The sequence below is a fragment of the Oryx dammah genome, unplaced genomic scaffold (assembly GCF_014754425.2).
Source record: "Oryx dammah isolate SB20612 unplaced genomic scaffold, SCBI_Odam_1.1 HiC_scaffold_25, whole genome shotgun sequence".
NCBI lineage: Eukaryota > Metazoa > Chordata > Mammalia > Artiodactyla > Bovidae > Oryx > Oryx dammah.
The window spans coordinates 46852785-46867988 of record NW_024070209.1 but is presented as its reverse complement, the minus strand read 5'-3'; the positions used below and the strand labels follow the sequence as shown (position 1 = coordinate 46867988).

General features: G+C 46.0%; 1 protein-coding gene across 1 annotated transcript in view; it reads right to left on the bottom strand.

Moving 5' to 3' along the window:
* Positions 1-11640: 11640 nt before the first annotated feature.
* The window catches only part of FOXI3 (forkhead box I3), a 4238-nt gene continuing 674 nt past the window's right edge, over positions 11641-15204 (bottom strand). The window contains exons 2-3 of the mRNA XM_040225688.1: positions 13740-13807; positions 11641-12272 (exon numbers count right to left, since the gene is read on the bottom strand). Coding sequence (XP_040081622.1) covers positions 11641-12272; positions 13740-13807 — 700 coding nt within the window. The remainder of the gene's footprint in view (positions 12273-13739; positions 13808-15204) is intronic.

Genomic DNA, 15204 nt, shown 5'->3' with positions numbered 1-15204 from the left:
TTGGAAGAGGGTGTTTGCTATGACCAGTGCATTTTCTTGGCAAAACTCTATTAGTCTTTGCCCTGCTTCATTCTGCATTCCAAGGCCAAATCTGCCTGTTACTCCAGGTGTTTCTTGACTTCCTACTTTTGCATTCCCGTCCCCTATAAAATGTCCCCCAAACCTCCGCTTGTTTTCTTCCTTATTATCCCAACACCATTTCAGATTCACATCACTTCCTTCTTGCTACAGTAACTTCCAGAGAGGTCTCTCTAAGAATATCTTGTCCTCTCAAAGGATTCTCCATGAAGAACTCTCTATGAAATAGAAATCTGATTTGTTTCTATTCCATTCTATTCTGCCTAGTTCTATTCTATTGAAGGGTTTCCACCCCTTCCACTGCCCTGCTTGCCTAAAAACTCTGCTGTATGTGCCCTGCCTCTGAGGGCAGCTTCTCAGTTCCCATAGGAGCCATGAACTCTGGTTTTCAGACCTCCATTCTACTTCCTCAGCCTCCACCTCCCCATACCTCTTCCCTCCTTCCTGCCCTCTTGGCCTCACCAGCTCTTACTCTGGTCAGGGGTGGGGTCGCTCCCAGATATTCCCACAGCACCCTGCACTTTCCCATCAAAGCACTTTGTCTGTGCTGTTACCCCTTCTTGTCTTCTCTTCCTTCCCTGGAATGTAAGCACCATCCTTACAGGGACCTTGATTTTCACCAGGTCTTCGATCTTTGGGTTGGGAAGATCCCCTGGAGGAGGAAATGGCAATGCCCCCTAGTATTCTTGCCTGGGAAATCCCATGGACAGAGGAGCCTGGCGGACTGCAGTCCATGGGGGTCGCAAAGAGTCAGACACAACTGAACTTGACTTAGCACACACACTGAGCAAACACAGTGAGTAGGTATAGAAAACGGTTGGTAAAATAAAAATCAAAACAACAAAAACAGAAAAACAAAATAGAGAAAAAAAAAGAAAGTGGTTAGTAAAAAGTGCTGAATGAAGTGCCACTAAATTTGGGAGTATCAGAATGAATTATAATGCTGCCCTTTTGGAGGAATCTTAGCATGTAAGATGCTGGAAAGGAAGATCATTATCTCACAAGTGTCAGCCCCACGTCTACTTTAGCAATGGCAACAGCCCTATTATTAAGACATGTATGTTCTCAGTAGTTCCTGAATCAAGAAACTAGACATAGCAGGACATTGGGCACACAGCCTGGAAAGACAGTGGAGGGGCTGGGGTTCCGCGGCTAACATTACTCTGCTGAGTGGCAGCCATCGTGTGTCGGCTGCACGGAAGTTAATCCCATTGAAGTAAGGCTTTTAAAAATCTCTGCTGAAGTAGCAATTCCTTGGCACTTACCACCAGTAGGCAAAGAAAGGTGCGGTGTAACAGCTGCTACGGGTGTGTGTGTGTGTTTTTTTTTTTTTTTTTTTCCCTTTCCCAGCCCTAGTGAAGGGGGAGAACTTGAAAGTCTTCTAGCTGAAGCAGTGCTGGGGGGCAGCTGATGGGTAGATGATCAAAGACTCCAGGTGTTTGGCTGATACTCCGGTCCCCAGGAGAGCACAGGGAGGTATGAATGCAAAAGAAGGAAGCGATGTGTGGGGAGATGGGGACGGCTGCCTTCTAAATCCAGGCTAAACATAGCAAAAATTCTTGGGGTTTTGCCCACTTAAAACTGGAGGAGAAAGAGAACTTTTCTTTTTTTATGTACTGAGTGGTGATACCCCAAATGGACAAATGAGGTGTATCATCAAAGTCTGGGCAAAAGGAATGCTCTGTGCCTCAGTTTCCCCACAAAGGAAGGAGGGAAAACATACTTTTGTTTTTAGATCAATAAGACAATTATTTTACTTTAAATAGGAAGAGGGACTTTCCTGGAAGTCTAGTGGTTAGGACTCTGTGCTTCCACCGTAGGGGCCACAAGTTTGATCCCTGTTCGGGGAACTAAGATTCTTACACGGGGCACGACTTAGCCAAAAACTAAAAATAAAAAATAAAATAGGAGTGATAGACATAAGAGGTTCAGTGAAGATGGAAAAAACAATTTATAAAGGGCATCTCGAGGGGACTTGGTGGAAAGCGGGGAGGGGAGGGTGACATGCTCAAAGGACAGTTGCTCCAGAGATGAGCCTCTGAGAGAAAGCCTGAAGAGATCTGGGGAACTGAGCTCTTGTGGCAGAAAGAATAACTGCAAAGACCTGAAAACAGAAGTGATTGGAATATTTGAGGGGCTGCAAAGGGAGCCAAGAAAAGAGAGTATTGAGGGGTAAGGGTGGGAAATAGTTTAAGCAACGCCAAAAAGACCTTTGGAGTTTGCTGGTAAGGAAAGTACCCAAAGATTCTAAACAGGAAGGCAATATTATCATACCTCTTGTTTAAAAGATTACTCCGGGTTCCAAAGAGAGAAGGAGCTCAGAAAGGTAGGGATGGGTGTGAGGTGCAGAGTTGGGAGCCAGGAATGGAGGCTGGGAGGCCAGTTTGGGGCTGCTGTGACCTCCAGGCAGGAGGCATGGTGCTGGCTCAGGAGCCTGTGGGAAATCGTGGGCTGGAGACTAATTTTGAATTCTAGAGCCAATAGTCCCCTTTTCAGGGAAGAATGTGGAGTGCGAGGGGAACACAGGAAGCAAAGTAAGAGTTAGTAGGTGTTTGGAACGTTTATTAACTGACTCACCGGCTCATTGGAGGTGGGAATGAGTGAACTTCCCTTTTCTGTGGGACTTCTATGGCCCCTAACAGCCAACTGTTTGCCAAGATTCCCACTCTCTTTTTGCCTTTCTATGCGTGCATGTGTGCTAATACATATGTGTTCAGTTGTATCTGACTCTTTGCAACCCCAAGGACTGTAGCCCACCAGGCTCCTCTGTCCATGAGATTCTCCAGGCAAGAATACTGGAGTGCATTATCGTGCCCTCCTCCAGGGCATGGCAAGAGACTCTTCGGGACCCAGGTCTCTTGCGTCTCCTGAATGGGCAGGTAGGTTTTTTATCACTAGCGTCACCTGGGAATCCTTTGCCTTTCTATAATATGAGGCTAATAATACTCTCCAAAACTGTTGGGCAAACAAAAAGATAACATTGACCTCAGACTTTCTGAGAAGAAACAAGCGGAGCCTCTGTGAGTGGATGCTGAGGCCCTTCTGGAAGTTGGGGCTTCCCTGATGGCTCAGACAGTAAAGAATCTGCCTGCAGTGCAGGAAACCCAGGTTCAATCCCTGGGTCGGGAAGATCCCCTGGAGAAGGGAATGGCTCTACACTCCAATATTCTTGCTGGAGAATACCATGGAGAGAGGATTCTGGTGGGCTACAATCCATAAAGTTGCAAAGAGTTGGATACACAGATTCAATATAAAATAGATGCACTAACCTTCTCAGCCCTATGAAGGAGCTGTCGCTATTATCGATTTTATCCAGGAGACTGATATTGTATCAATACGTTTGGGCCCTAGTTGCAGTCCCTGTGGGTCAGTCCAAGTTGGGGGAGTTGGAGGTGAGCAGTGATGTGATGGGGTGAGTTGGCATCATCTTTGGGGCTGAGAGGGAAGAGGTCCTTGTGCTTATTAATGCCTGGCTTGCTGATCCCAACCTGGAGCAGAGACACCTGCCTTGTGGTTTGCTTAATACATTTCAAGACAGTGAACTCTGGACTCAATGGACATGAATTTCTCAAACTTCAGGAGATAGGGGAGGACAGAGGATTCTGGTGTTCTACAGTCCATGGGGTCGCAAAAAGTCACACACAACTTGGCAGCTGAACAACAAACTGGGAAGGAGGAAACCCCAACATGCTTGTGGCCTCGAACCTCCTTTGAAGAGCAGGGGACCTGGAGCCATAAGTATCGATGTTGATGTTGGCGTGGCTGGAATACGGCTAGTGCTGGAAGGGCAAGGGCGTGGGGGAAATGACTCTAGTCGTGCACAAGGGCCTGAGGCCTTGAAGACAGCTCTGCTTGAAGGTGGCTGCTTCTGTTTCTTCTGTCAATCCAGAAGCATCAGGGCTTTGAACAAGGTGCTTTACTCCTTCCATTGACTCCCTCCCAGCAGGAGCACAGCAGAGGGAAGGGGTGAAGGAGCCCTCGGCGGAGCTGCAGCCTCTCAGCCCAGCGCTGGGAAATGACCTGCTGCTCTTCCAGGAGGTGAAGCCATTCTGTCTCCCTCACCGGAGGCTGGCAGCGGGGTGGGGGTGGGGGGGCTGTTCAGCCCCATCCTGTGGATCCTTCCTTGTTGTTGTTGCTCAGTTGCTCAGTCATGTCTGACTCTGTGACCCCGTGGACTGCAGCCCATGAGGCTCCTCTGTCCTCCACTATCTCCCAGAGTTTGCTCAGATTCATGTCCATTGAGTCAGTGATGTCACCTGAACATGTCATCCTCTGTTGTCACTTTCTCTTCCTGCTTTCAATCTTTCCCAGTATCATGGTCTTCTCCAACGAGTCAGCCTTTCAAATCAGGTGGCCAAAGTATTAGAACTTCAGCTTCACCATCAATCCTTCCAATGATTAGTTAAGGTTGATTTCCTTTCAGTTCAGTTTAGTCGTTCAGTTGTGTCCGTCTCTTTGCAACCTCATGGACTGTAGCACGCCAGACCTCCTTGCCCATCACCAACTCCCAAAGTCCACCCAAACCCATGTCCATTGAGTCAGTGATGCCATCTAACCATCTCATCCTCTGTCATCCCCTTCTCCTCCTGCCTTCAATCTTTCCCAGCATCAGGGTCTTTTCAAATGAGTCAGTTCTTCACATCAGGTGGCCAAAGTACTGGAGTTTCAGCTTCAGTATCAGTCCTTCCAGTGAACACCCAAGACTGATCTTCTTTAGGATGGACTGGTTGGATCTCCTTGAAGTTCTCAAGGAGTCAAGGGACTCTCAAGAGTCTTCTCCAACACCACAGTTCAAAAGCATCAATTCTTCAGCACTCAGCTTTCTTTACAGTCCAACTCTCACATCCATACATGACTACTGGAACAACCATAGCCTTGACTAGACGAACCTTTGTTGGCAAAGTAATCACTCTGCTTTTTAATATGCTGTCTAGGTTGGTCATAACTTTTCTTCCAAGGAGTAAGTGTCTTTTAATTTCATGGCTGCAATCACCATCTTCAGTGATTTTGGAGCCCCCAAAATAAAGTCTGCCACTGTTTCCACTGTTTCCCCATCTATTTGCCATGAAGATGGATGGATTGATCCTCTCTACCCTGTGCACATCTGTTCTCAGCCCCTGCCCTACTTGCTAAGGATCTGAGTGGATCTAGTCATCTTAGTATCTTCAATGCCCAGCAGATGGATGCCCAAAGGGAATTAGAGAGTCAGTGAGTAAATTTCCAATTTTATTTTCAAAGTCTGAGGTTTCAAATCAGCATTTCCATCTGGCTTCCCTCAGCAGCTTCAAAGCCTGAGACCTGAGCCTCTGATCTGCTGCAAGCCAACCCTATAAAGGAGGAAATCTCAAGGAAAAGTGACCTCTCTCTGCCTAGCTTCCTACGTCCCTGAAGAGGAGCTCCAAACACAAAAGCCAGCCTCAGGGAGCTTCCAAATGAGGTGCCTAAAGAGAAGTGTGTAGGTGGCAGGGCAGAAACCTGGGTTCTAAGCCCACATCTGCAACCAGAAAGCTGTGTGACTTTGGGCAAGTCATTTCTCTGTTTCTCCTCTTCAAAATGGAGAGGCATTATAGTATTATAGATTAAGGGCAGGCAGGCTGTAACATCAGATGGCCTGATTTTGATTCTTATTTCAACCACTTACCTGCAGCAACTGTTTAAATTTTTGACCTTGGCTCGGTTATACAAACTTTCTGGGTCTCAGTATTCTCAATAGTAAAATGAGTAACAGTGTCTACTTCAAAGAGTTGCTATCTTAAATTATATATATATATATATATATATATATATATATAGAGAGAGAGAGAGAGAGAGAGTATGCTGCTGCTAAGTTGCTTCAGTCGTGTCCAACTCTGTGTGACCCCATAGATGGCAGTCCCCCAGGATCCCCCATCCCTGGGATTCTCCAGGCAAGAATACTGGAGTGGGTTGCCATTTCCTTCTCCAATGCATGAAAGTGAAAAGTGAAAGTGAAGGCGCTCAGTCGTGTCCAACTCTTCGTGACCCCACGGACTTCAGCCTACCAGGCTCCTCTGTCCACGGGGTTTTCCAGGCAAGAGTACTGGAGTGGGTTGCCATTGCCTTCCTTGATATATATATAGTATATACTATATATATATAGTATTATAGTGTGTGTGTGTATGTATGTATATATATGGATTCCCAGGTGGCACTAGTGGTAAAAAAAAAACCCACCTGCCAATGCAGGAGAGGAAAGAGACAAGTGCAATTCCTGGGACAGGGAGATCCCCTGGAGGAGGGCTTGGCAATACACTCCAGTGTTCTTGCCTGGAGAATCCCATAGACGGAGAGCCTCGAGTGCTACAGTCCATAGGTAAAGAGCTGGACATGATGGGAGCGACTTAGCACACAGTGTGTTTTAGGGCTGTGCTTGGCACCCAAGACCTGAGTTATTGTAATGCTTACTTTTTTTTAAATGATAAAGCACTGTCCTCCAGGCCTCCCAGGGGTTTGGCGTTGATCCCCAGACATTATGAATTAAAAGGCTGGGAGGAATTCTGTAGGTATCAGGTCTTTTTTGACCTTTTGTTTCTTTTTGTTTTCAGACCTGATAGGAAATTCCTTCTTCCCTCTGCGGTGCCAGCCACCCAGCCACGAACCCAGCTGACTGCTTTCCATGACAAAAGGCAAGGCCACAGGCCCCCGGGTCTCTACCCCCAGAACCAGCAAATCCCTGCCTCAGGAAACAAGCACAGGTTTCTTTTTCATTAAAAACCTCAAGGTTTTAGCTACTGGGACAGCTCAGGAAGACAAAGGGGGAAAAAGCAACAGATACTAAAGCTTTAGGCTCTTTCCAAGTTTGGGAAAGTCTGAGGAAGGCAGAGTCACAGTGGAGGAGCTTCCTCTGAAGGTCAGTGGCGGTCTTACTTCCTCAGGGGGGCCAAAGTTTGGCCTTGCCTTTTTGCCCTGAGCGCAAGGAGGAGCTTGGGGAGGGGTTGGGGGCAAAGGCACACAGCCTCTGGGTTCCCTGGCTGTCTTTTCCCAGTAAGCTCAGAATGAGATGAAGGATCTAAAAGTATCAAGAAGGAAACCTGAAACCTACTTATTAGTTTTTCCAACTCTCCTTTGCCCCTTTCTTATTCTTAAAGATACACTAGGTCCTAGAAGGCAGAAAGTGTTAGTCGTTCAGTGGTGTCTGAGTCATGTCTGACTCTTTGCACCCCATGGACTGTAGCCCGCCAGGCTCCTCTGTCCATGGAATTCTCCAGGCAAGAATACTTTAGTGGGTAGCCATTCCCTTTTCCAGGGGATCTTCCCCACCCAGGGATCAAACCCGGGTCTCCTGCATTGCAGGTAGATTCTTTACCATCTGAGCCACCAGGCAAGCCCAGAGAGCTGAAAGGTAGCTGCTTTAAGTTAGCCATGTGCCCAGAGGTCCTCAGCGTGGGCTGGAACTTGACACCAGGCTCTGGTCTCTGGGAGAACCCTGGAGAAAGAAGGTTGCTTTAACTTCATGACATGGGGGTGGGGGTAGGGAGAGAGGGACATCTTTTCCTCTGTACTGTCTCAAACAATGGAAATCACAATCGAGCTCAGGTCCAGAATTTCTGACCTGTTTCCCAGGGAGAACATGTCACAGATGCAGGAAATTGGTGCCAGTTGGAGCGCTGGTGCAGACTTTGACCTGGAAACATCACAGGCAGAGGCAGCTCTGTCTCCTTCCCTTTAATCCCAGGCCCAGCAGGAGGCACAACTTGCCCCCCAACACAGCTTCTTTGGTTCCTGTGAGGACTGAGCCACCCTGCTGCCCATTGTGGTTATTTGGAGATCAGAAGTGGATTCTTCTCTTTGCCTTTGTTCTCATAAATGGCATCTTTCTGGCATTTCATAGCTATCAAACACCCAGATCTAGATGCTTCCAAATATAGGCTCATCACATTCTTTTAATATGTCTTTCTTTCCAAGATATCCTTAAGCCTGTCCTCCCCACCACCATCCCTATCAAAGAGTAATAACCCAGACAGTTTACTATTGTTTGGTAAGAATGATTCCTAGTCTAGGCCTCTATTAATAGAAATAATCAGATGCCAAGAAGGAGGTTACCATAAGCATTTCTATAACAGGCAACTAAAATATGGCAGGCATCTACCTCCAGTGTGACAGGCAAACAGATAATCCTCAGTTCTGAGAAATGCCTCAATGATTGGGCCATTCCTGCTCACAACTCATTTAAAAGTCATTCTCCCCCAAACTCCCCTCCCATCCAGACTGCCACATAGCATTGAGCAGAGCTCCATGTGCTATACAGTAAGTAGGTCCTTGTTGGTTATTCATTTTAAATATAGCAGTGGATACATGTTTATATATGGCTGAGTCCCTTCACTGTTCACCTGAAACTATCATTGTTAATCGGCTATACCCCAATACAAAATAAAAATTTTTTAAAAAGAGAGAAAAGCCATTTCACAGGACAGAAACCGTCTTGTACCAGAGTCCTTATTCATCCTGAGCTCTATTAAAGACTCTGTGTGGGGGACTGAGGGAGTTCTATTTTCTTATTGGCGAATTAGGAGGGTGCTGGTCTAGATCAGTGGTTCTCAATCAGATCTAATTTTGCACCGTCCCCACCCACCCTGGGACCTTTGTCAATGTCTCAGGGCCTAGGAGCAGGAGCTGGGGGGTTTGGGGCTCTGTGTATCGGGGGAAGGAAGAGGGGAAGTGCTTCCAGCCTGCTACTAAACATTCTGTGATGCGCAGAGCAGCTTCTACAATGGATTATCCAGCTCCAAATATCTACACTGCTCATGTTGAGAAACCCTAGGCTAGAAACCTTATCTTTCAGTTTTTTCTAGTTGGGGCCAAATTCAGTTTTCTAGCTGACTTCTTTGGAGACGATGGGCTGCCTGTACCCTCCATGAGGACCACAGCATTGAAAGCCAGAGTTCCCCCTGAGGAGTGTTGCCAGCTGGAGAGGTCTTGTGTGTTAGTTGCTCAGTTGTGCCTGACTCTTTGCGACCCCATGGACTGTAACCCATCAGGGTCCTCTGTCCTTCATGGGATTCTCCAGGCAAGAATACTGGAGTAGGTTGCCATTCCCTTCTCCAGCGGATCTTCCTGACCTAGGAATCAACCAGGAAGGAGTCTCCTGCATTCCAGGATTCTTCACCAGCTGAGCTAGACAGAAACATTACTCTGTTAAAATACAAACAAGATGCTCATGTCTAGAGATCAAAACTGTTTCATTCCAATCCTTTAGGATGTGGGCAGGTAGAACAAGTCCAATGAAGAAATTGGGATGGGGGGAGAATATATATATAATTGAGTCCCTTCACTGTTCATCTGAAATTATCACAATATTGTTAATCAGCTATACCCCAATGCAAAATGCTTTTGGCATTAAGAATAAATAAAATTTTATAAAAGAAAAATCAATTGCTTGCTCTCTCAACACACAAAAATCCGGTAGCAATTTCTATGCCTACAGCTCTATTCCTTTATAGAAAGAAATTAAAGATAGGAAAACAAGATGCCTAAAAAGGAGCCAGAAGTCATCCCACTTCAAGTTTATTTTATGTGATTTCCAGCATGCAGTGTGCTTTCTTGGGAAAAAAAAAATCGTCCCAGTTCACATTATAAATTAATTTACAAATATAGAATTGTGTTAGAAACAATATTTATAAAAGTCCATACAATTTTTCACATACAAAAATATCCATAGAAAGTGGGTTTTTTGTACACATAGTATGAGGGTAGGTAGTTTCTTTGGTTGTCTTCCTGTATAATATTTAAAAATTAATGTTGACATTATTTATACCTCAATAGACTATTTTTTACAAAAATAATTTTCTATATGTATTATTTCAAACTTCCAATTTAACAATAATGCTGTGAATCTCAAATAATATACAGGGAAAAGTTAACAATTTTTTACAATTAATTTGTGTTCCTTTTCCTAAAAAAATTAAAAACTAGCAATGGTCCCATCAAAGACCAAACATGGTAAAAGGGTAATTCATAGGACATTAACTTCATCTTAATGCATCACTATTCCAATAAAATCACACTATCTGCACTAACACTTTTTGGATAAGTTCAAACTGTGGCTGAGTGTCTGCCACATACAGACATTCTATTGGGCACCAAGATGGTGACCATAAAAACTATTCAAATGACACCTCCTGAGAAGTAAAAGGGAGTGTTAAAATATATTACATTAAAAACAATTTTTGACCACAAATGTTTTCTTTTAAAAATAAAAATTCCATTTAAAAACTATTTTTAATAAAATACTAAAACTTTGTTTCAAAGATGAAAACCCCAGGACATATGCTAAAACACACAGGATATCAGTTAACTAGGATGGTCACCACCGATTTCGGAAATATGGCAGCAAAAGTGAGGAAGAGCTGGTGTCCATCCTTGCTGCTCAGAATATCCCAAGTGATACTGATTTCAGCCAGAATCTTTGGTCAGATGAAACCTAGCTCATTACTACTCCTTAGACACCACTTAGTCTGTCTATGCCTGTTAATGCCTTTGTTTTTCAGGGACTAAAACACAAGGTTACAAGCACAGATTCTGGAGCCAGACTGCCTTAAAACTGGATCCTGGTGAGAGTTCCCTGGTGGTCTAATGATTAGGATTTGGTGTTTTCTCTGCTGTGGCCTGGGTTCAATCCCTGATCCAGGAACTGAGGTCCCACAAAGCACACAGTGCAGCCAAAAAACGAAACAAAACATCAAACTAAATGCACACACACAAAAACAAACAAAAAAATCAAAAAACTAGATCCAGGCTTCATGACTTACTGTTTGGACCTAACATCTTGGCAGTTTACTGCCACCATACAGAAAACGAGGGGGAGTAACAATACATTTGTCCCAAGGTTGTTGTGAGGATTAAATGAGCTAATATATGGTAAGTATCTATAACAATGCCTGGCACACAGGGTATTATCTGGGCATTTCTATCGCTATTAATGTCTGACACATCCCTGACACTAAGCATAAATAGAGCTGATCTGTGAGCTGGGTAGAGAGCTCAAGGATTTGCGGTGCTTTCTAGCACAGTATTTGAAAAACTTTTCCATTAGCAACAAAGAGGACAAATGGAGGTTTCCTGGGAAAATGCAGGTCTCTTGACTTTTTTAGAAAAAACAGAATGCTGCCAGGCAGAGAAGACCAGTTGCCCACAGCAGCCTGCAGCTGGTCAGTCCCAACCATTCCCTGCTGCTTCCAGTGCCAACTGTTACTTTTTCTGACCCAGTAACTTCATTCACTTGTTTTTGCAGCTGAAGTCTGTGCCCACTGTGACCCTGATACAGTGATGAACAGACAGACATGGTCCCTGCCCTCACAGGGCTCTCGGATACCATCCCAGGACAGACTGGACTGGATTTCTCTCCAGGGAGGCCCTTTATCCAGAGAAAGCTTGTCGGGTAAAGAAAAAGTTTGCATCCACATGCTGTTCCGAGTGTGGTCAGTGGACCTTGCCGGGAACTCTGGAGAAAATGTAATCTCAGTTCCTGCCCCAGACCTACTGCCTAGAGATCTGTATTTTCATGAGATCTCAGGTGTGCAACAGTTGAGTCTGGGAAGTGGGGCTCTATACTTCAGAGCCCTCCCGAGGGTAGATGAGGCTGTTGACCATGCTGAAGTTGTAGAAAGGGCTGCCAAAGGGGCTGCTCGGGGCCCCGCTGGTGCTGGCGGGGAAGGGGCCGTAGTAGGAAGATCTCTGGCTGCTGCTGCTGCTGCTGCTGGAGCTGTGATTCAGTTGCAAGGGGTCTGACGAGGGTTCCGGCACGGAGCTGGGGGGAAACACGCTGCCTGAGGGCCCCTGGGGCCCCTGGATCCCTAGAGGACGGCCGCCAGGGAGTGCCCGCTGCGTGCTCCCACTGCTAATACCGACGCTTAGGGTGCTGAGGCTGCTGAAGAAGCTGTTCAGGCAAGGGGTGGAGGAAAGCATGGACACTCCCGGTGAGGAGGCAGTACTCTTGCTGTCCTCAGGAGGCTCTGGGGACTGGGAGGGTCTCAAAGATGCAGGGGCATTGTCTCCATCTGGCTTTCCACCCACTCCAGACGCCAGCCCTGGGGAGATCCCTTCTTCTGATTTCGAGGTCCCCACGGCCACCGAGGGGGTGCTGCTGGCTTCTGAGCGGCGCTTTCGCTTCCGACGGAAGTTCCCGTTGTCAAACATCTTCTCACAGTTCGGATCCAGGGTCCAGTAATTGCCTTTCCCTGCAAAGATGAGAAAGAGAGGTTAGAGGAGGAGGTGTACATGCCCATGTTATCGTTTAGTCACTAAGTCATGTCCAGTTCTTTGGCAACTGCATGGACTGTAGCCCTGCCAGACTCCTCTGTCCACGGGATTCTCCAGGCAGGAATACTGGAGTGGGATGCCATTTCCTTCTCCAAGGGATCTTCCCGACCCAGGGATCAAACCCGCGCCTCTGGCAATGGCTGGCGGATTCTTTACCACTGAGCCACCAGGGAAGCCCCACATGCCCAGCTTTGAGATGAGGGAGGCAGGCTCTCATGAAACTTGACAGAGATGCTCAATCCACTCTGTTGTCCTTTTGGGGGAAATGGCACTACTTGAACTTGAGCCTCTGTTTATCTATAAAAATAGGGATAAGAACAGTACTCACCTCACAGGTTGGCCGTGAGGGGTAAATGATAGATCTCCGCAAAGAAGCCATACACAGTGAGCAGTGAAAAGAAAAAGGTATCTATTATCATTATCATTTGCTGAAAGGGTATAATATTTGCCCCGAAAAAATACTCCACTGGAAAAATGCAACCTCCAATACCCAACCCTCTGCCTTGTCCAACAGAAACAACAAGTTATTACTGAGCAATTGACTGTTTTAAACACACCTTGGATGGCATCTATTTGGAAGTACAAGGAAGCTCCACAACCATCCTTCGCCTTGGGCAAGAGGCACCCTTGCATGTCTTCCCAGCTTTTCCTCCACCAGGCCGATCTCAGAGACCAGGGCCCCATTTAATGCAAGCAATGTTAGTCTTCTGCTTAGAAAAACTCCCTCACTATCCAGCACAGTAGACGTAAAAAATATCTGTCATCTTCGAGGATTTTTTCTCCCAACGGCTCTCATCACTTCTGGTAAAAGAATCTTTGGCATTTGCAAATACCGTAAAGCACTTATCTTGTAGTGAGTTCTTCACATTGATAACTCTAGTTACTCCTCACGGCTCTTTGGAGACACTGATATTATCGCCTCCATTCTTCAGATGGGGAAACTGAGGTGCAGATTGGTTAGCAACCTGTCATTTTCCCAGTTAGCAACAGTGTGTGCGTGCTTAGTTGCTCAGTCCTGTCTGACTCTTTGTGACCCTGTGGACTGTAGCCCGGCAGGCTCCTCTGGGCATGGGATTTCCCAGGCAAGGATACTGGAGCGCCTTTTCATTCTCCAGGGGATCTTTCTGACCCAGGGATCGAACCCACGTCTATCTACTGCATTGGCAGACTGATTCTTTTACCACTGCCCCACCTGGGAAGCCCAGTTAGCAGTGGTAGGGCCAGGATATAAACAGGTTGTGTCTCTAGACTCAAGCATTCTTAACCACTACCACACACCCCTCCACATCCATTATCTCCACCAACATATTTTCTGCAAATAGCTGCAGAACAAAAACTTAATTCGTGTAACTACCATCTAAACAACCAATCAAACCTACTCCTACCAGAATATTTATATTGTGTCACCTTGCTACCAAAAGTTTTGACAAGACACTGGCTCGAGATCCGTGACCTTTTTAGAAAGTCCAGGAGTGTACGTGACAATTGACATGATCACCTCAGGTGATTTAGAGGCCAAATCTGGGCAGATGCATCTTGGAGAGCTGCGTGCCTTGTCCAGTAAAGTAACCACTACCCACACGTGGCTGCTGGACACGTGAAAAGTGGCTCGTACCAACTGAAATATGGTATAAAACATATACATAGGATTTTGAAGACTTAGTACCAAAAGAATAATGTAATTAGCTCACAGATAATTTCTTATATGTTTTACATGTTGAAATGATATTTTGGGTTAGTTTAAAAAATAAATTCTCACCATCTTTTTACTTTTTTTCACATGGCTACTAGACAATTTTTCAACCACGTGTAGTTTGTACAGCATTTCAACTGGAAAGCACTGCTCTTCATTGGAAGGACTGATGTTGAAGCTGAAGCTCTGATACTTTGGCACCTGATGCAAAGAGCCAACTCATTAGAAAAGACCCTGATGCTGGGAAAGATTGAAGGCAGGAGGAGAAGGGGACGACAGACGACGAGATGGTTGGATGCCACCACCTACTCACTGGGCGAAGGACAGAGAAGCCTGGAGTGCTGCAGTCCATGGGGTCGCAAAGAGTTGGACGTGACTGAGCAACTGAATAACAACACAACTACTTCAGAGCATTTACATAATTTACAAAGAATCCTGTAACCCTCACTGATCCTTAGCCATTTCTGCACCAGGGGCTGGTCTCCTGCAAGACAATATTTTCCACCAAAGCAGGGGGCTAAGGGATGGTTGGGGGCGGTGTGTGTGTGTGTGGGGTAGTCTGAGTGCACTTTTATTGTGCACTTTATTTCTATTATTACTACATCGACTCCCCCCTCAGATCATCAGGCATTAGATCCCAGAGGTTGGGGACTCCTGCTGTAGAAGGCAAGGAAACAGTTTTCTCTTTTCCCTAACCTGATTCTCACCCCACACCCCTAGTCCTGAACTCCTTCAGAAAACCTCCAGTAAGAATCTGTTTCTGAAACTTTTGAGCGTTTCTTCACCTCATTCCTCAGCTAAGAGGGAAACCACTAACAAGCCACTATCACCCAGCCCTCCTCATCTCCGGGGCTTAGATCCGCACGAAGCACATTTGGGGTTTACATTTTTACATTTCTAAACAGATAAGGTTCGAAACGCATCTACGTACAGCGGGTACCAACTCCCCGTCTCTCCCCACCTCACTCTCCTGAAATGTGATGGGATTCTCGGCTCATCTGAATCTCTTTACAGCCATCCCTTATCTGAGAGCCCACCCGTGTTCTTATTCCTAATCCGTTTACCAGTAACTCGACCCTCCCTTCAACCGCGTAAGGAACACCACTCAGGAGTGACTTTCGGCTTAAGGATTCAGACTTTTTACCTTTATCCCACCC